The sequence below is a fragment of the Pararge aegeria genome, chromosome 8, assembly GCF_905163445.1.
Source record: "Pararge aegeria chromosome 8, ilParAegt1.1, whole genome shotgun sequence".
NCBI lineage: Eukaryota > Metazoa > Arthropoda > Insecta > Lepidoptera > Nymphalidae > Pararge > Pararge aegeria.
The window spans coordinates 11614185-11636838 of record NC_053187.1 but is presented as its reverse complement, the minus strand read 5'-3'; the positions used below and the strand labels follow the sequence as shown (position 1 = coordinate 11636838).

Below are 22654 nucleotides of genomic sequence, written 5' to 3'. Positions count from 1 at the left end.
GTAAAACAATACAGTTTATATCATTCCCTGGTTGCCGTGCTTTGGCCAGTGGACACGTTAATTTTATTAATTTTTCTTGCTAACCGTGCAGATCTGCCGGAAAGCGGGAAAGAAATGGTTGGCGTAGTGAGAACATACATACTACATTGGGGGAAAAATTGAGAACCTCCTTTATTTAAAGTCAGTTAAAATACGTAGTGTGGTCGCTCGCAACGTCCGCTTGCTACAGACAGATAAGTCAGCTCGCGAAGCTCTCTCTGCACCGGAACGAAACCCGATTGCTAACTACTATTGCCCTACTATCACTTTGCCAACTACTCTCTAAATCAGCTTAAGTTACATTGACGACGAGCCACTGAAGGAAACGTGAATTGATTGTAAACATATTGAATGTTTTAATAGCTGCTGCCCGGAACTTCGTATTGCGCTTGTTTCAATTTTAAAATAATCCCTCGCAAAATATGCATGGCTAAAAATTGTTTTGTTCAGGATGCAATAAATTTTATTTTTGCATCGCGAGGAAATGATCTCCGGGGGCTTTTCCAGGAGAAAAAGTATAATAGGCATGATTACTAATTTTGAAAACTGCCCAACGATGTTCAAAATTGTCTACTATGTCCAAAAACTATAAATTAAAGGTTTTGTTGTAAATTACATTTAAAAAAAATTACTCCCGCAAAAACGCTCATAGGCAAATTAGATTTATCTGTCTTAGTAATAAATTGTTTCGATTATTGATTCTGGTATGGATAACATGAAACTGAGTTGCTGTTTGAAATCACAAAATACTTTATATACGCAAATAACAAGTGCAGAGATATTCGTAGTTCAAGCGATACATAATTATGATTTTTTTTTTGCGTGTCCCTTTCTAACAGATAGATTTAGAAAAGTTGACATCAAGAATGTCATATCAACAGGTTCTTCACTATTTTGTTGGGCTATTTATGATGTAATCATATTAGTTATCTGTAATCAGAAATCAATTTTTAACCTAGCATCGACAAGATCTAATTTATTTATTTTTACAAAAACTGAATTAAAGCTTCGCAATATTTTTTTAAATAAAGACGCTCACGCTTAAAGGAATTAAAATCTCAAGATTTGGGTTTTAAGAGCAATAAGTACCTACGTCGTAGATTGCCGACGACCTGCGTGCCTTCTTTGTGAGTCATGATAATATCTTACCTTAGCTTGGTTCCTTTACATTCCATTCCTATACACCTATACAATGCGAATGCGCGATTGTCTATGAGTATAATATTATCTTAACTCTAAACCTAATATTATGTGAACCAAGAACCATATTAACTTTTTACATCTTACGGATTGAGCTTAATAAGAACTAAGTTACATTTTATAGTTAGAATATACCGAAGACTTATACATGTTTTACATGTCGACCCTCTACAACTTTACACCAAGAGTAGCGATATGCGAGCCGGTTTTATGTATTACACTTTAGGACGCATCTCATATAAGGCGTGGGTTGTCTTCGACGTCAAGTAGCAGAATGCACCGCAATACATCAATTAGTGTTGCGTGACATTCTATAACTGTACATTACATAACCTACATGGGATCTTCATTCTTCACACAGGGGCCTTGTTCTCATGCCCGTTTCGCACCGCTTACAACGTGCGATCATCAAGCGAATCGCAGACATCAAGTTTCACGATTCCCGTAACTTGAGTTAGATGAACACGAGATCATTTGAATGGCCTATGTATGTGTGAGTGGTGAATTGTCACAACAAGTCGCTATGCACGCAGAAACCGCTAGAATGGCCGTGTACTTATAAAACAATTTCAATGCTAAGAATGCAGATATGAAGGTAAGGTTAGGGCGCACTTATGAATGATATCGACTTGCGAGAAACTAATTATTAATTTAATCTCAGTTATAAGATTAATTTAGTTCTAAGCAATCTGTTGAAGCTTCCGTAGCAAATATGAAAGTAAAGATGTGAATTTGCGCCAGAAAGGGAAATTTATTTTATTAATCAATAACTTTCACATACTACATTTATCTACCTAAGCCGATTTCATATTAATTATTATTAACTTTTAATAATAATTAATATGAAAGTTAGTAAGTAATTCAACTAAATGTTTTTCTGCTTACTCATTAAAGTTTAAAGTGACTGCTAACACTTGTCTCGCAAAATCCAAAGAGCTCCACTTTTTTGTGGGATAAGCAGAAAATTATCGTATGGCAATGATGTGTTTAATGGTTCAAGGGTCGGTGTAACATTGCGATAGGTCCACTTGTTCCGCCCCTATGCACTTGCCGTGAGGGTCGGTGCACCGTATTTACTTTTTGCACCCCCTTCGTTGCTTAACTCAATTTGTTCCCACGATACGCTTACAGCCAAGCCTAGACCACCATGCATAGTAACAGTGTTTTTTCGCGTTATTGTGTTGTATAATTATTTTAAGAATATAATAAAAGTTTAAAAATGATAAACTCTACTACGCAGAAAAACGTAATTTCTTAGGTGACAAAATATTTTGGTTAACTACACGTTAGGTTATTTGCCGATTGGAATGCGAATTCACACCATTTGCATTGATTAAAAGAATGAAAACACTTTTACTGTCACTGACGTAATAAGAAATACTGTATACCAATAAAGCGGCTAAGTGCGGGTTGGTCTTGCACACGAAGTATTCCGTATCAAGGTGCAATATTAAAGTCTACATACATAATATTATTAGATTTGATTGACTCCTTTAAATTTCAACTCTCCTTATATTTGCAATATAATATATAAAATGAGACGAGGCTCACGGGTTGGACTCATTTTAAGGCTTCTTGACGATTTTCGGAGATGGACTATGGAACTTCTAGTACTGATCTTTATAAGTAGAGATCAGTAAGTTCTACTATACACTCTTGTTTTCTTTGATGCATTAGGTAAATAGTATACGTTTTGATTTTGGTTAAAATAGTTTAGTATTAGATGATATCAAGGCTATGCTAGATACCTTGGTACAAGTAGAAAAAGTTTAGTTTATTACATGCGATCTTCGCTTGTGATCTTGGTGATGACTCATTTTAGTTTGTTAAAAGATATTGACACAATATAAGATACGAGAACGCATCCAATTGAAGAACCGTTCTCTATAATTGATAGTAATGGTTGGGCACAAAAAAATTAAATGTTTCTTGCGAGATGAACTCATGTTCTATCATAATATACCTAGGGTGATAAAACAATATTTTGATCTATGTACGATAATATTTTAAACTTGTTTCGCGCCGTGGGTTTAACTACATTAACTATTTTATATCTGAGCCCTGAACTTCTCCCAAGACAAAATATTTTTTGAAAATGAACCAACAATGAAATTACTGGGTTAGCTCGTTTGAACATGGAATCCTACATAGACCTGCTTTTATGCTTAGTATGGATAGCCTATCTATCCACTGCTGGACCAAAGGCCTCTCCCAACGGGAGGGTTTCCCCATGATCACCGTTCTCCGTTATATTCCCGTAGTCGCCTCATAGACACCCGCGGTAAAAAGAGGGGTGAAAACTGCCTCTGATGTTACATATTATGTTATACATCTTTGAGTATTGGCGTGCACTTCATACAAGCACAAAAGCTCTGCCTACCTTAAAACTTTTGTTAACTCATAAATGCGAAGGATTTTCCTATTTCATGGCATCTTCCTTCTTTATGCATACCCTGGTCAAAATCTCTGTGTACACCACTGTTGTTTAGCATGAAAAGTTTCATGCATTTGTGTTACACTAACTAATGATGGTTTTGTAAATTTGTCACGGGAAGGAGCAAGGTCGGCGTCCAAGCGTGAACTTCCGACACGATTTACAACTTGGTACCATATTGCAACGGTGAATAACAAAACACAATGGCTTATTTGCGTGGTATGGTTCTGCGTTTCGTGATGTGATGGCTTAGATCTTTACACACCGATCGCGAAGTTTACAGAGAATGCACTTTCATTTTTTCATTACCAGTTTAGGAAATAATGTGGAGAATTCCTCTCGTGTTTTCTCAACAGACATAGGAAGCACTCCGTGCTTTCTCTTTCCTTTGAATCTCCAATTAGGTATCCTGAAAAGCAAATATCATCTTCCGGCGATGAAATACTGTCAAGTGGCAATAACGATACAGATATTGTTATAACTAAAAAGAACGTGTGATTTGTGACCGCTCGCCGAGTGTATTAATAGGCCTCCAGCTGTGGGATCGGCGCTTTAACAATTGAGTAAAAACAATCCGAATCAGAATTTTTTTATCCTCTTACAATAACAAATAGTCGCGAAAATAGTTACTGATTCCGTTACGCACTTATTTTTGGTTCATTAATTTGTTTTTTTTTTCTTATTTCGTTTTACTACAAGTTAGCCCTTCAATGCAATCTCACCTGGTGGTAAGTGATGATGCAGTCTAAGATGGTAGCTGGCTTACCTGTTAGGGAGTACGGCAGTCATATTTAACCCATACCCCTCATCGGTTTCGGTGCGTAATCGTACCGGAACGCTTAATCGCTTAGCGGCACATCTTAGTCGGAAGGGCATAACGTTTAAGATAATATGTATAATATTCTAAACATTCAAACCAATACTGTATATATGAGCACGTTTGCTTCATGCAGTGAGTACGCCGAATTGCGGAAGCAGCTCTAACCATAACAACACCGTCGACTGCTTTGATTACTACTGGTTAAGCTTACAGGGATAATGTGAAACAATCACGTTTCCAAGTATTATAAAATCTTCAACATACGAAGCATGGTGGTTATGATGAAGTGCTATTTTTGAAGCTTCGCTGTTTTATAAGTAAAACATAACATGTTTTAAATTACTTCAAAATTCTTAAGTGAAATGCTCTTTGTCCGTCCATCTGCTGAGTCTAGTGACTGAGTCCTATATTTTCTGAATTGAGAAACGTAACTTTAAATTGAAAAAAAAAAAAACAAAACTTTTTTTTATCTTCCTTAGTAATTGAACTTTTGGTCATTAAAGTAACAAACTCAGAGATAGGTACATCGTCGCGGTTTTTATCACCAAAACTGCTCTCAGGAGCTTTAAAGTAAAGTTATAAAAGTATTCAATAACACAGGAAGTGGCAAGTATTCAGTGTCGATAATAGAGTGATTATTTTTTTAAATACCTTTAATATACTGAATTTGATCCGTTACAGTTTTACTATATTAGCATAGATCAACAGCATGATGTCTTATTTAGACTTTAGTATAACCACTGGTAAAAATAAGCAGTTGTATTAGTGCATTGTAAGTTGGTTTGTAGGCATTAACCGGAAAACCCTGCACATTTTCAACGGATTCAAACTGCGCTCTCGTTAATACTAATGTCTGAATATACTCAGTTACTGATTGAGAACGGAATGTTAATTTATTTTCGATCGAATGTTGGCCACATTTTCCTAATATTTATAAAAGGCACGCGATTTACGGACGTCGATGTTTGGTCGGTAGTCGGTGCGCTTCGGAGCGGCGTGGTGGGCCATATGTTCACGTTATAAATACAAACGTAGGTGTTAGAGCGCTGCTCATGACGAATGCCCGGAACCGCCCACTTTGAAAGTTTTCTTATTTTTCACACATTAATATCATAACTAAACATCGTTACATAATATTTTGTTGAAACAATTAAACCTACATATCAGTTCATTCCTTCAATATGAAAGTAGAGTATATAACATACATTATATAGAAAGGAGATTTTAAATTCTTCCCAAAGAAGGTAGACTATTTCGGTTTGGTTCTCTAAATTACACGATCAAAAGGGTTCTTGCAGCCTCGTCTAAAATCAGGGAGACAGCATCGAGACCGGGAGCCGCACCTAAGATGGCTAAAAACGGTAAAAAGCGTATGCCCTTCGAATAGAGTTTCATATGCCATGGAGATCCTGAGGCCGTGGAGTCTAAAGAGCAAAAACAAACTTTCGACGCACCGCGGTTCATTGACGCATCCACCAGGCAAAGGATCAGCCTGGTTGTTCAGCTCGGAAATTCAGCTAGCATTTTTGACACCATCCTACTAATAAAAATATATATACATATATATTAGTTTAGTTACGTTTTATTGTAACATAATCACTCTTTCTTTCTATTTTTCTTATGTAGAAATTCACTTTTTAACTAACAAAAGATGCCGGAGGTATAAAAATATATATGTATATAATATACGTTTAAGGTTTAATTATGTACGGTAACGTCACTTAAAAACGTTTTCTATAAAGTAAACACCGTTAACGCACCATTAAGCTAGTTTCCCTCGATGTGTAAATGACATCAAGGGAAACTAGCGGAAAGTGAAAGGTTGGCTATCAAAACAAACCAATTATAATTGTATTATAATGTAATATGTTATATATATCTAATATATTTTATTATAATGGTATCTATTAACATAGGAAACATCTTTATGCTTTATGCTTTAATAGTCATATACGACGTCATATTATTATTTTAGTTATTTAAAATTGCAGTTGTACACGTAATTGAAGTTAAACTTCACTTATAAAGTCTAATTAAAATCTTTGAGTCTTTCTGGAGTTATTATAGTTCTGCGTCTGACGGCCAATTGATGACGTTGTTTAGGATATAAGTACCTCAGATATTTTATACCTAATCCTTCGATTCGAGTTTGACTACAAAATGTCCAAAAAAGCATTCCGTTCGCTGAGTAGCATAAGTATATCTATCAATATGGTGATTTACCTAGTTATAATTTAGAACACAGGCGTTTTAATGTGATAATTAAACGCCTGTGGCCAAAATGTTAGTGGAAATATCAATAGAGTAAGCAAATACATCGTACATATGAATGAAAATAAGTCGTTATCATATTTATCTTCATAATTTATTTTGTTATCTGCCGCTATCTTGTGTAAATGAAGACAAGTCTGAAAAACTGTTCGGGCTAAATGCCATAGAGGTTTTGAGTCATTGATGTACTATGTTACTACTGTTTGAAACAATGAAATAACCAAGAAAATAGCACATTCTTGTATAGGATACCTCCTTGCTGAATATTGAGTACACCGTGTAAATTATTTTCCGCCTTAGAACCGTAGTATTGACATAGCAATATTGTAACAAAGTATGAGACCAAAGAGATTAAGGGTCTGTTTTGTCACTTTCTTACTTGATGTCGAGTGGCAATTTATTATTCATGAGTGACAATGACAAAATTTGTAAAGGTACATTGTGCTGTTTTGACACTACGAAAAGCCATAAATCTAAAGAAGAAGGAGAAGAAATTTGTCAAGGAATAGTACAACGAGCTGATTTGCATCTCCTAAAAGCCAAAATAAGCAAAAGAAGAAGAAGCTAGCCGATTCTTATCAGAAGATTGTGAAACAGGCCCTAAAGAACCTTTGTGTATTATTTTGCTAGTAAAATGTTTACAAAGATCATCGTAGTCAAGTGATTGCCACGAGACTGCTATAAACAATCGTCACAAAATCTCTTTTATTGTAATTTATCAAAGAGCAATGAACTTTATCTAAGAATAGTAATTAGTTCCTCTGTGAAAACTTAACTTATGCAATAATTTTAATTGTAGGTATTGCTTGATGCGGTGACAGGATGGATGCGGCGGACAAGCGGATGTTGGATCGCGAGGCGCTCCGCAACATGATCCAGCAATGGAACGCCAACCGCCTCGACTTATTTGAACTCAGTGAACCCAACGAGGTAACCGATACTATCCTAAAAACATTTCACCTTTGCTTCCCATGTATTCCAGCTTGGCGGCACGTCTTTGTTCGTTAGTAGGGTAGAAACCAGCAATGGCAGCAGTCACCCAGCAGACTAGACCTGTTCCCACTTATAACATAGCAGCGGTCAGCTCTGCGCCAAACTAGCCGTCAAAATGTTTTAATTCTGTTAAGGAATCAAAAGGTGTGCTAATCCGTCTATACCTATATGCAAGGTGCTTACTCAAGCACCTAGGCACGTTTACGTGACGTGTAATAATTTCGTCTGAACTTAGCGTAAGAATTTTGTCGCTTCGCTTTCACTGCCACTTGCTTCCACGAAAGTCGCGCGAAATTTTGACAACTGCATTCTACGAAAGTATAAAAGTTAATTATTTCGTAATATGTATTTGCCTGTTAAAATATGTAACATAAGTAGGTAGATTTTGTTTTCTTTCAACGATTATGAAGACAACTTTTGCATAGATAAACGATTCTTTTTGTTCCATTTGAAGCCCTCCATGGCACAGTGTTGAGCTTAGAGTAGAGGCAATTTGGGAATTTATAATTTCTGAATTTTCCCTGCTATGGTCTGGTGCGAAAAGTGCTGCCTAGTAATTTAGTGTTCCGGTACTATTCAATGTCGTGTGGAGACTGCCTAGTGGTATGAGTTTAATATAACTTCTATGCCCTGACAGGTCAGCTCACTTAGAGACTGTAACACACACATCATCTTAGAGATTGTAAGGGCTAACTTGAAGTAAATTAAAAAACAAAATGTTTTGACATTTTTTACAATCGTTCTGTAATTTCTAATGTTAAATGTACCTTAAATGGGTAACAAAGATATAATATGTGTTAGCTTTGTTATCTTTCTAAAAATAGGATCAAGATTAACTTTCCGGTGTTGAAACCGAACCGCCTTCGTTGTTTACTGCTACAAACTTATTCGTTATTTTAGGTAGATGGAAACGGATCATGCATTATGTCATTCCACGAACGCACATTTAATTCATTGCGTAGGAAATTCAATTTATTTAAATGTTATACATACTTAAATTAAATGTATTATATTTATAAAAATACAAACATGGACCTATATCCAGCAGTGGACGTCAATCTGTTGAAATGATGATGATTTTTATATGAAAAACATATAAAATATACCAGCAGGTTCCCGCAACTTCTGATAAGTTTTGTCTCGCGTCAACATTCATTCTACGACCTACTGCGTCGCACCGACCTCTCGTTGCTTGGCTATTGGCAGTCGTAGCGTAATGAAGAAGCTTATAACTTTATTTTAAGAAGATGAGCAATCAAATGCTCAATCGGATTTTGAAACCAGCAATAGCGAGTTTAAACAAATAAACAAAGATAAAAACTCGTTATTACGAAAGAAGATAATTAGGTTTCCCTTTTAGGTATGTATTTGAATAGTTTAACGTTATGAGTTACCTTTATTGATTCTAATACTTTGTAACTCAATTTTACAGAACAACACCTCCTTTGTTACAGAATTTAGAATTTCATGGCGTCATGCGATTCTACTTTCAAGATTCGGGTCAAAAGATAGCTACCAAGTGCATCCGTGTTGCCTCTGACGCTACTGTTAGCGATGTTATAGGTAAGAATTATCGTGTGATTTATCTGAATAACATTCAAACTAATATTATAAATGCGAATGTGTGTCGTTTTGTTTATTTCTAACATACAGAGAACAGCTCAACCGCCGACCGAACCGACATTGACGAAATTTGTCATAGTAAAACTAGTTTCAGTATGGAGACGAATTTTGAATACTTGTTATCTCGAAAAACTAAAGGAAACCCGGGATTTTTTATTTTTATTTCGTATTTTAGAGATGCTAGTGCTCACATGCCATTAAAGATTGAGCTAAAATCGATACTTAAAAAATATGTTATAGAATGCCCGTGTTTTCTATTTTGATTATCCATTGAAATAAGATAATTTCACGAAATAAAATTATACATAAGTATCACACGTCTGCCTCTAGTACGCTACTCGATTATATATAAATGAACCACAACATTTAAATCATTCTGTAAGTCTAGAGCAACTATTTATGAATTTAGATTTAGCTTTTATATGGGACCAAATATGTTTTGCCCTATTACTATGGGGTTCATTACTTAACTAAGCAGATTATATTTGTCTCTACTTTTATGACCCGCATTTTATTTTAATAAGATTGCTTTTTATTCGCGAAGCTGAAGTGGCAATGGGCGGAGCATATAGCTCCGAGAACCGATGGACGTTGGGGTCCCAAGGCGTTTGAATGGCCCCGCACCGGTAAATGCAGCGTTGGTCGACCCCCAATGAGAAGGACAGACGACATGAAAGGAGTCGCGGGGAGCTGCTGGACACCAGCGGCCCAGGATCGTGGACTTTGGAACGCCCCAGAAAAGACCTTTGTTCAGCAGTGGACGACTATCGGTTTAAGTGATGATGATAACGATGATGAAATTTTACTGTCGAGTTTATTGGAAGGCTGCATTAATTTTTAAAAAGTAACATGACTCGATGTTGTAGTATGTATTGTTTCTTTATCTTTTCAGAAACGTTAATCGAGAAATTCCGTCCAGATATGCGCATGCTCTCGTTGGGTTTATACTCGCTATGGGAGACGCACGGACCCGACGATGAGCGTCGCCTCGAGCCACACGAGAAGCCGTTGCTCGTCCAGCTCAACTGGCACGCGGACGACCGCGAGGGACGCTTCTTACTCAAGTGCCTTACTAACAATGAGGTGATTTTACAATTTTTTTCAAACGTTACATGAGATCGATACCGAAAGTCAAATACTTTCAATGATGGCATTGAAAGTAGTAGATTGCTAGAGCTCGTCCGGAAAAGCACTACTGCCATGTATATTTCTGCCGCCGAGCAGCATAGCTGTGTTCTGGTCTGAAGGGATGTATTTATGTTATAACAAGCTCACGAGGCTTATTACCTACGCCTCAGGGCACAGAGCGGCACTTTGCAAGAAGCGTTTCTTTCCATGTAAACCATTTCCATGAAGTACCACCATGCCTTTTTCTGCCGCCAAGCAGCATTTTTGCAATGCTATGTTCCAGTCCGAAGGGAGTGGGTGTTGGTGTGTTAGTTGGTGTAGTCACATGAGGTTTATCACCTACGCCTCAGTTTGAGGTACACAGAGCGGAAAGTTGCAGGTCGTGTTCCGTTCATGTCCTGCGAAGTAATGATCTTTTAATGGATGGTTTTCCACTTGGTCGGCCATCAGCTTGGCCCGTCAATCTATACTAATATTATAAAGAGGTAAATTTTGTGAGTTCTGTCGGGGTAATCTCTGGATCTACTGAGCCGTTTTTGAAAATTCTTTTATCCAATAAAAAGCCACATTAATCTTGATATATATTAACCAAAAATTGAAAATAACTTCGTAGTTGTCGGATTTGCAAAGTAAGTCTTAAAAGCGATCGAAAGAAAACTTTTCTTATCTTTCTTTGATTGAGTTCTATAGAAAAGTTGTAGAGCTTGATAATGTCTACAAAAAAGTCAGCAACAGCATATTTTAACAAAAAATAGTTTTTAATATAAAATAAATATAATAAATCTTTAGGCCATCCATGTTTATTGGTTATAGTGTTAGAAATTAGGAATTCTTTCAAAAATAACACAAACTACTTTTTCTTTTCACTGCAAATAATTTGGAATGGTTAAAGAGATAATACGAAATAGGTATGGAACCGCGACCATGTCCTAATCTATTATTACTAATAATATTATGTTCAAAATGTCAATCTATGTAGAAATAATCTATGTTGTCACATATCGGCTTGGAACTCTATGATATTTTGGTACCAAATTCAACGTTACATCTAATATAATATACAGAGAAAGTACCCATATACTTTCTCCAGTTAAAATATTATAAAGCTTTTGAGTTTGTTTAGTTGAACGCGGTAATCTCAGGAACTGCTGGTTCGAATAGGTTTTTATTTTGTGTTAGATATCGGCTTAAGGCTATATAACATCACGCTACGATCAAAAATGTGGTAATGAAATGTGGTAAAAACAGCAGAAAATATGCTTACAGAATTTTTTCGCCACTATCAAATAAAGTGTTATTAAATTGCTTTAAACGTAAATAATTCAAAGGAGATAGACGTGCGTGCTTTACCGCTTATTGGGAATCAGAAGTCATACCGCCTACCTTCTAGGCTATCACCGGGTTTTAAATATATTCTATCAATTTATTAGTCAGTTTATCAAACTTTATTATCTGAATGATTTGATGCCAGATGGTCTGCTGGCGTTATTGCCGCCTATGAATAGTAAATATTTATATTTTCTCTAAGTTCACTGACCTATGGTGTAGACCTAAAGCGTTATGCTTTTATTACTTTTCATTCTAAAATCCTTAACTGATTTTGATGAAATTTGACATACTTGACTCAGGTCTTGGAATAATAAAAAGGTTGCTTTTTAGCCTGAGAAACCTACTGGTATAGTGTAACCTGATCCAATAAAGAATAGATTTATAAAAGGCACAATATAACGCTTAATATTGTGCGAATGAGATGGCCACCTCGTGTTAAACTTTTATTTAATGGCACCGGGTTAAATGCGATAGTGAGTTACATTTGTTTATACTTATTTCACGCAGCTACTTTCGATATTATAAGATTAGAAGCGTTGTTGGGATGACAACAATCATTTGAAATTATTATTTAACCTTATTTGTTTTCCTTGCAGGTCCCATTAACGTCGGTCAATGAAAAGGCAGATCAAAATTTTAAACGAAAATTGTCAAAACGAGAGAAAAAAGAGTTGAAGAAGAAAGAAAAGCTATCTAGATTAAAGTCCGATACGAATGATGAGAATCGACCGGTCGCGGAGAAATTATACACAGGTACGTAATGATTCTCGATAATTTGTATCGATTCCGATGTAATTTCTAAACTATCCTAATTTGATATATCTAAAAATGTCTTTTCTACCACAAAAAATCGGACACTATGACGTTCTCCATGGCACGGTTGTGAGCGGTGAGATATTATAAGTTGGATAGCCTTTGTTCGATCCTCCACCTGGGGCTGCTAGAGTATTTATAATTTCTGAATTTCCTCTGAGCTTGTCTGGGTTCAGCAATGGCTAGTGACAACCCGACATATACGTGCCGCCAAGCGATTAAGTGGACCGGTATGACGCCGCGTGGATCCCGATAGGGATAGGGTTTTAACATACCTGTTAGTCTACTGCTATCTTAAACTACATTAGCAATAACGACCAGGTGATTATTACTATTTATTTTAATTTTATTTTTTATTAAAGGAACACTAACAGCTTGTTCACAATACATAGTAAAGGAAAATTACAAATATCTTGTTTCTAATCAGTGTGACTAGCCACTTAAAGGTGTGCACAGCATTTACAACAAAATGACATTACAAACAATAGTAAAAATACAAAAAGTTAAACAAAAGTAATAGTACAATAAGAAAAAGCTCTTTTCAAAGAATTATCGAAAAGGGTTATCGAGTCTACCGGTGATCCTAGAGTTACCTTGGCCAACGAATTAGTTTGGCCATCCAAAGGGGCAAAGCTGCCAGCATCTTAGGAACTGTGCCTCGCTGCTGTGGTTTCGAAGACGTTTTAGATTTTATTTAGTTATATAGTTTATTTTAGGTTATATTTATAAAACAAATGTATTAATTATTAAAAGAAATGCAAGCCATAAGAAAAACTTAAAAATAACAAAAGAAAATGTTAAATGCACGATATTGCAGTCATGGTCTCTCTTGTAGTGTAATAAGAAAAAAACTATTTTAAAACCTTTCAGTTTAGAGATTTGTGAACAAAATAATTGTCAGCTATCTGTATCAAAAATAAATCATTGATTTTATTTCTGAGAATTACGTTAGCGATTTACGCACACGTAGCTTATTAGCTTGTACAATAAATCGTGGCCTGACTGATGTGTGCGATAGAGCATGAATTATGTACCAAAATTATGTATGTTTCGCAATGCAATACGTTGCTACACAGCCCGCCCATATTGTGGGCGAGGCTTTCTTCATCATCATCATCGACCCATTACCACTACAGTACATTATTATAGTAAATTATTTTTGAAATCTAACTGGTAGTTTCAGAGATTATCGCGTTCAAACTGAATAAACATTTCTTATTTAAGGGAACTCATCTGAACAATTTAATATTTGTATAGATGACTCAGTGCGGTGATAGCGCATTGGGAAGAAGCTCGACTCCACTTTCGGGGGGCGAGTTCAAATCCCAGCACGCACCTTTAACTTTTCTAAGTTATGTGCGTTTAAGTTATAAAAATATCGCTTGCTTCAACTGTGAAGTTAAACAAAGTTCTACATAATGATCTCAAAGGTGCGTGGAGTTCACTAATCCGCACTGGGCCAGCGTGGAGACTACGGCCTTAACTCCTTCTCATTGTGTGAGGAGACCCGTTCTCTGTAGTGGGCCGCTTAATGCGTTGATGTGATGGTAATGATAGATGACGTCTCTTATATTTCCGTAGATAGTTTTGTGAACATAGAATATCTTTATTTGCAAAATACACGTTTTAAAGCTGTTACATATTTAAAAAGGTTTTAGGTTACAGTGTATGCAAAATTTAAGCATCATTCAAATACAGGGAACAATAATTTAAAACTAAAATTTAAATCATGAATGTTAAAAAATAATGGATCAAATGTAGCAAAATTTAAAAAATATAAAACTAATTTATTTCAAGTAGGCCTAATATAAGCACTTTTGAAACATCACGTCTGTCTCTACCACCGGTTGGGAAGGCAGATTCTACCGAGAAGAAGCCGGCAAGAAACTCAGCAGTTGCTGTTTTCCAACATCAACAATTTACATTTTAACATTCATTTTTCTATCTTGTGTATTTTTCTAGCAACCTTGTCATTAAGAAACGTCATTTTGTTATAAAAATTATCAACAGTACAAAAGTTCTTATTTCATATTTAGTTCATTTTTTGAGTTCAGATCAGAACACTGGGTATTTAGATATATTTTTGGTGCAGAATTACCGGAGACCTCATTCACACGCAGCATCAGCAATCCCGAGGCGGTGATGCGGCGTCGGAGACAGCAGAAACTAGAGCGGAAACTGCAGCAGTTCCGCTCTAAGGACGGCGGCCCTGACACGGGTAAAATATTTTTGCTACTAGATATGGAACAAGGAAACTTACTTCGATCGCTTAGAGCATTATTATTTAATTATATAATATTTCTTTTAGATATGTCAATGTATTATGCCACAATATTCAAAATCTAAATAATAAATAATAAATATACTACGACAATACAGACATCGCCTTCTAGTCTCAAAGTAAGCGTAGCTTGTTTTATGGGTACTAAGATAACTGATGAATAATTTTATGAATAATATATATAAATACTTATAATATAAGATAAACAAACAGACACTGAAAAACATTCATGTTTATCACACAAACAATGTCCATTTGTCAAGTGAGAATCCGAACCCGAAAGCTTGGACTCATAAAGCAGGTCTCTGCCCATTGCGCCAATCGGCCGTCAAATCAGAAATATATCCTTATAATATTGAAAACTACCGGTTTCCAGGGTTCTTCGTCCTTCGTTTAAAAAACCATTAATATTTATTGTATTTGTACAATGCGGTACTAAACAGCACATATGTGATATGCTATTATTTTCAATTTTATTGAAAAGATTTTAAAAAGTATCTGTTTACTCGATCGCTTTATTTAAACACGGATGACGTCACGCTGTACACTGAGACCGTTTACGCGGCATTTAAAAAATGTAATAAAGCGTGTTTTTTGGTACTTATATTCTATCTAATGTTTCAAACCTGATTTGCATATATATCCTTTGTCAATAAAAAATATCGAATCTTAATCAAACCAAAATAATTTTGATAATGCTGTGATATGTTAAACCTATCGTAATATCACATATAGAGTCCTTAAAAAAACTTAATCAAACCAAAATCATTTTGATAATGCTGTAATATGTTAAACTTATCGTAATATTAAGTCCTTAATAAACTTAATGAAACCAAAATTATTTTGATAATGCTCTAATATGTTAAACCTATCGTACGTAATGTTTTCATAAACCTATTTTACTAAGTTGTAAATATTCTTATATTCCAAATATTATATGCACATACTTAATCAATATCACATATTGAGACCTAAATAAACTTAATCAAAACGTAATTATTTTGATAACGCTGGATAAAATTAGGTACGCTGTACAAAAAAATATATAATATTTTTATGGTTATATTTAATTTAAGCACTATTAATAATTTAAAACACAAACTGAAAAGTAGTCCGATTTTCTATTTAATATTAAGTATCAGCGTATCAGCGGGACGGTACGTTTCCATGAGCATAATTCAGGACCATTACGTAGAAGTTCTTTCTTGCGTAAGACTCATTCAATCGATAGCCTATAACAGACCACTGCTGAACTAAAAGCCTCTACCAAGGGGAGGGTTGGCTGCTGCCCGTTCTCTGTTATACTCCCTTAGTCGCCTCGTACGACACCCGCGCGAAGGAGAGAGGTGGTGATAACTATTCTGATCTGCCGTCACCACTCCACATCAGACTCATTTTTGTAGGCGTAGCTTGTATTTTAGGTACTAAGAAAGCCAATGAATATTTTTATGAATACACATAAATACTTATAATATATTCAAAAAAACCCAGACACTGAAAAACATTCATGTTTATCACAGAATTATTTTTCCAGATGTGATTTAATAGAATAATAGAAACTCATTCTCATTGTGTATACCCATTTGTGTTTTGTCCAGGTGGAACTCTGAAAATATATGGATCTTCTCTGTGTCCCGACGTACCGTACAAGACGCTACTGCTGTCAGTAGGAGACACTGCGGCCGGAGTCGTGCGTGAGATGCTCGATAAGTACGGCTTGTCCAGACACGACCCGCACCATTACTGCGTCGTGCAGGTAAAAAAACGAAAGTTTACTTTTATGAACATAAAGTAACTCATTAAATAACAGTTAAAAGTATCGATATTTAAAAAAAATCTAATTCCAAAACAGTTGGACGGCTTATATTTATTGTAAATATTAATTTTAGTTTGTAATTATTATTTCCCTACAAAATATTTTTTTCGTTGGTTCATTAATAAATGAAATGGCGTAAACAACTTGAACAAAAAATCGTAAAAAAATATCGTTATATTGGTAAAAAACAGAAAAAATATCAATATTTGTAAGTGGATATGATGAACAGTGTTGTGAGCTAAGAGTGAGCATATACCATAAAAAGCGATAGACGCTTTGTCTAACTTAGTATGATAATTATGGCAATTTCACGCTCGGAAAGTTTCGTATTCCTCTCCGGTAAAATATAATTCAGATGTCGTACTTCATTGATGGGAACCGCCCACTAGGAATGCCACGCATAAAGAACAACTACAAACTATCGATATCGGTTTAAAAATAAAAATAATAAAAGATTCAGTCAACTCAATTATTTCACAATATTATTATTTTTTAGAAATATATAAGTTAATTGCAATTATCTATGTTTCACACAATATAGATGGGAATCGGTATGTTTTTCAAAAAATAAATTATATGTTTAATTATAATCTGAACAGTGACTATCGATTCCAAGTTCTAAGAAAAAAATAATTTTAAATCAAAGAGGTTTATTAACTATTATACAATACCTCATCCCTACTGTGAACTGTCAAAATTATCATTTTTAATTAGACAAAGCATAAATACTGCAAAGCAGAAGTACAAGGCTAGTTTTAAAAGACCTCCCTGGCACAGTGGTGAGCGCAAGTCTTCTAAGTAGGTCTCGGGTTCGATTCCCGGCGGGAAATTTTAATTTATGAATTTTCTCCGGTCTGCTCTTGTTTGACTGAGGCTTGGACCGTGCTGAGTTACTGTCCTAAGCACGAGCACGTGTACAAAACGATTAGGTTTAAAATAACTGTTGATCCCGTGAAGGTTAGCCTCCTACCAGTTTAAACCGCATTATCACGTATTATCAAATGAGATTGCAGTCAAGGGCTAATTTGTAGTAGAATATAAAAAATAAAGGGATAGAAGGCGTTGCTACGCTGATGGAGTATATTAGTGGATCAATGTGTTTTCTTTTTAATTTCGTATGTATACAAACAACTTGTTTTAATTAAACTAACATACACATTTATTCTCATTTCTCTTAAACAGGTGGATACAGCAGACAACTCTGAATATATTCTAGAAGACGACGAGTGTCCGCTCGCTGTCGTGATGACGCATCACCACCGCAGTAAGTACTTAGATACATAGTTCATTTGTAGCCTATAACCGTCCACTGCTGGACCAAAACACTTCTTCCAAGCGGAGGGTTTTCCCGTAAACACCACGATTGGCAGACGGGTAAGTGATCGCAGTAGATATTCTTCTCGGTAGAATCTGCCTTCCGAACCGGTGGTAGAGTCACTACACACAGACAGACTTGACGTTTCAAAAGTGCTTATATTAGGCCTACCTGAAATAAATGAATTTTGAATTTTGAAGTATTTGAAGTCGCCCTTGCCTATTTTCGACACAAAGAATCTGGTTGGAAAAGATAAGGATTACCTCCATGAGGAATTTAGTAATCCTTATTGGCAGAGGTGTGTGGTTTGGCTCAAGATCGTACCGCCTGGCGAGCCTTAATAAGTAACTGGCAGCCATGAGGTCACGACGGAAGAAGGAAGAAGGAAGAAGGTTTGGTAGAGTGACTGACGCCTTTGACTAATTTATTTATTTATAAGATTAGAAACATCAGCAATGCAGAGTAACAACATTCATAACAATTATAAAAGTAACAGTTAAATGTAATAAAAAAATTTACTTGGAAATTGCGCATAAATGTTTATACGTAAAATCCTTGTAATATCAGATCGAAATATATTAACATAAAAAACCATTATATCTATTATATTCATTTCTATGGCACACAAATCATATCGTTCGATTAAAATTACACTTGATGAGGATAAATCATTGTGGAATGAATGCATTTAGTTTGTTATCATCCTGGCAGTTTAAGAGAAAACTTGTTTTTTCACCCTGGATTTTTGTCAGCCATTCTAAGCTTTAAGAAAACCAAGGAGATTTTCTATACTAACGTACAAGGTCCTGGGTACAGTTTTCAGAGGAAGAATTTGTATTGGGTTTTATAGATTAAAAGTAGAGTACCAGTCCGGAATTAATAAATAGGCGGTGTCCATCTCCATATCTAGGAGAGCACTTTTATCCGTCGATCCCTATAATACTGGGCCCGCATTTAATTTTGAACTATTTGCTTACTGAACCTCTCGTGGAAGCCATTTGTAGCCCATCTTGCTAGCTTCTTTAATCGGATGATCACTGTAGGTCAGAGGCAGGCAAGGGTTTTGACCGGGTCAGCCGGGAAGCTGGAAAATGGCATGTATAATGGGTAAAATCGTGTGTCTATACGAGATAAATATTTTTGTAGGGTATGCAAAGCTGAATCGCTTTTGGCGGACCGAGTTCGAATCCCACCTTTAACTTTTCTTAGTTATGTGCGTTTTAAGCTTTTTAACATTTTTGTAAACCAGTTGATCGAGAGACTTAGCGGAGCCGGTGTCGGTTGTTCAATTGATGGCGTAACCATCAATAACATCAGTTATGCAGATGACATGGTGCTTCTTAGCCCCTCGGTCAGTGGTCTCCGAAGGTTGCTGCGAATATGTGAGGAATATGCAGAGGCACATGGACTTAGCTACAACTCCAAAAAGAGTGAGTTTCTTGTCTTCAGAGGAAAAAATAAACCAAGCACGTTTAAACCCAATTTTCAACTTTGTGGCTCTCCTCTGAGGCAAGTAGCTAAGTTCAAGTACCTTGGCCACATAGTAACCGAATGCCTTGATGACGACAGCGACATCGAACGGGAGCGCCGGGCGCTGTCGGTCCGAGGCAATATGCTGGCTCGCAGATTTGCACGGTGTACCACGCAAGTAAAGCTTGCATTATTTAGATTACTGCCAATCATTTTACATGTGCAGTCTGTGGACACACTATACGCAGCGAACATACAGCGCCCTGCGAGTTCAGTACAATAATGTGCTGAGGGCGGTGTTGAAGAAGCCACGATGCAGCGCGTCAGAGATGTTTGCGGAAGCGCGGGTAGATGATTTCTACGCGATCATCCGTAAGCGTGCGGCGTCTATGATGAGCAGGCTCGTGAGCAGCACCAACACCCTCCTCAGTACACTGGCATTCAGGCTGGACAGCTCTCTCTGGGAAAGCTGGGATGGTGTGCACACGCGCTATAGGGGTGTTATAAGTAGACTATAAGGAATTTTGTGTATAGAATAAGGCTGTTTTTTAGTTGTTAAGTACTAACATAGGTTTAAGTTCTTTGTTCTACTAACACGATATGGACAAATGTCTGAAAAAAGATATATTATTATTATTATTAAGTAATTAAAATATCACTTGCTTCAATGGTGAAGAAAATCATCATGAGGAAACCCGCATGCTTGAGAGTTCGCCATAGTATTTTCAAAGGTAAATGGAGTCCACCAATCCGCACTGGACCAGCGTGGTGGACTACGGCCTTAAACCCTTCTTATCGTGGGAAGAGACCCGTGCCCTGAAGTGGACCGGTAATAGGTTTATATGGTGCTTTGGTTCATATATTAAGCGAACGCAACTGCTGTAGTTAAAGTACCATTAATCATTAGCTAAATTAACTTCCATCACAAATATACTAGATATTGCGTTCTCCAAAGAGTGTCCGTGGAATATTCGAGTTCACTCATGAATTCGGAACCTACTTCCGCTAGTTTTCCAGCAAAAAGGAAGGAAGGAAAAAGCAATTAAAGTGAAGGAGGTTACTAGGAATTGGTATGTAGTACAATATTATAAGTAATGTTCAATATATTCGAATACTCCACAGATGAACATCAGTAACAACGAAAAATCGGACACGGAGAGTCTCCGATTTTAGATTTTGTATGGAAATGTATATCTAGTACATTATTGATAAGAAGTCAATTAAGCTCGATTTTTTTTTTATTTAAATAAATTGTTTTATTTCTAGTTAAAGGTACACATATGTTAGTATATCACAACTTGATATGCGTACCGTTTTGTATTTAAAGTATCGCACTCTTCATAATGAGCAACTAGGGCTATTCGAAACGCATATTCGTACTCATACAGTGCCCCTACTGCTAAACAAAGTTTAGTATATTATATTCAATATCTATCTCATTAAATCCTTAGCTGCTTTTGTAGTTGGTCGCAACAATAGTAAAATAAGGATCCTGTAAAGTAGTAAGGCTTGAAACATTCTGGGCACCTCGCCTGATTGTGTTTGGTTTTGCGATGAGCTAGATATGTAATTTTCTTTAAGTTTGCTATAAATAGCGTTTAAGTTATTATGGCTCCAAATGGTTCTTGGCTTCTTGGTTTGAACTTGGCTTGGCTGAACCACTACCGCGTGTCTACTTCTCTAGACAGTTTTTTAAGTCCTAGTAAGGGGTACTACCATATAACTTAGTATTACCATATGACATTACACACATCAATAGCCTATAACAGTCCACGGCTATACTAAAGGCCTAGCGGATTTGCCCATAATAATCTACACGCTGGGAAGACGGGCGGTGATCCATTAGAGGACGCTGATGCACTTTCTCCGATACGTATATTCCATTAGTCGCCTCGCTTGACACCAGCGGAAAGAGTAGTCTCTGAATACGTCTTCTGATCTGCCGGCACCACACGGTAAGCGACGGTAGAATATTGATGTACCCATAATATGAGGGTCTCAATCTAGAATTTTAATATCATAAGCTTTAAGCGACATTGAGTCTATGTTAATTTGAATTTTAATGAAGTTGAACATTCTCCCTACATAAAAGTTGCTGCAAGTTAAATCAGAGCGGGAAAGTGATTATAATATTCAAATAGCTGCTGTTTTAATGTTGTATGTGTTGAGTCTGAATATATTTGCATAAATATTATTTTATTTTATTATGTTCAATTATTTTTTATTATAGTAATATTGTTTCTTTAAAATATAAATATAACCTAAAATAAACTATTTAAAACTAAATAAAATCTAAAACGTCCTCGAAACCACCGCAGCGAGGCACAGTTCCTAAGATGCTGGCAGCATTGCCCCTTTGGATGGCCAAACTAATTCGTTGGCCAAGGTAACTGCCCGCTCTAGGATCACCGGTAGACTCGATAACCCTTTTCGATAATTCTTTGAAAAGGGCTCTTGCCTCCGGACCCCACGGTCCCAAAGTCTCTACTCCAAAAGGCACTCTGTATTATAACATAATACATTTCTTTAGGATTTGTTTTTTGGAAAGCTAAGTTCTTTTAAATAACAAGACTGAGACGATGGAGTCCTTCTCTTTTCCAAACCTCTCAAGCCGGTCATCAATCCATTGCAGTTAACGTAGCTTACCCAACGCAATAGACTGCTATCGGCGCCGCTACTAAAACACGAGTCTTTCAATGTTACGCGGTTATTGGTGATAGGAACTAAAAATTATGTAAATTTTCAAAGTCAATCCATTAAAGTTACCAATTCGTAATTATTTTTAGACTTCAATATTCCCTCACGGCTAAATCAATTGATAAAAATTCTAATATTAAAAATGCGAATCTGCGTGGTTGGTTCCGTTTGCACGCTTTAAATACTCGACCGATATTCAGTTAACTTCTCATAGACGTTGTCAGGGGAAAAAGTACATATTATATATACCTATGTAGTAGATACAATTTTCTAATAACAACAATATTCACTTTACATTAACATTATTTCTGTAAAGGTCTAGCCAAAGCTTTGTACAATTCACCCTCCGTCAATCTTGAGGCTATGGTTCACGTCATAGCTATTCGCGCGTAGTCTTCTGGAGCGGACAATGCTCGATGGAACTC

At 36.2% G+C, this 22654-nt stretch overlaps 1 protein-coding gene across 2 annotated transcripts in view; it reads left to right on the top strand.

Moving 5' to 3' along the window:
• Nucleotides 1-22654, top strand: part of LOC120625555 (afadin) — a 74309-nt gene that overhangs the window by 6710 nt on the left and 44945 nt on the right. For both annotated transcript variants that reach the window (XM_039892609.1, XM_039892608.1), the window contains exons 3-9: nt 7564-7694; nt 9212-9320; nt 10273-10463; nt 12434-12590; nt 14743-14868; nt 16530-16687; nt 17930-18011. In XM_039892609.1, coding sequence (XP_039748543.1) covers nt 7587-7694; nt 9212-9320; nt 10273-10463; nt 12434-12590; nt 14743-14868; nt 16530-16687; nt 17930-18011 — 931 coding nt within the window. In that variant the 5' untranslated portion in view covers nt 7564-7586. The remainder of the gene's footprint in view (nt 1-7563; nt 7695-9211; nt 9321-10272; nt 10464-12433; nt 12591-14742; nt 14869-16529; nt 16688-17929; nt 18012-22654) is intronic.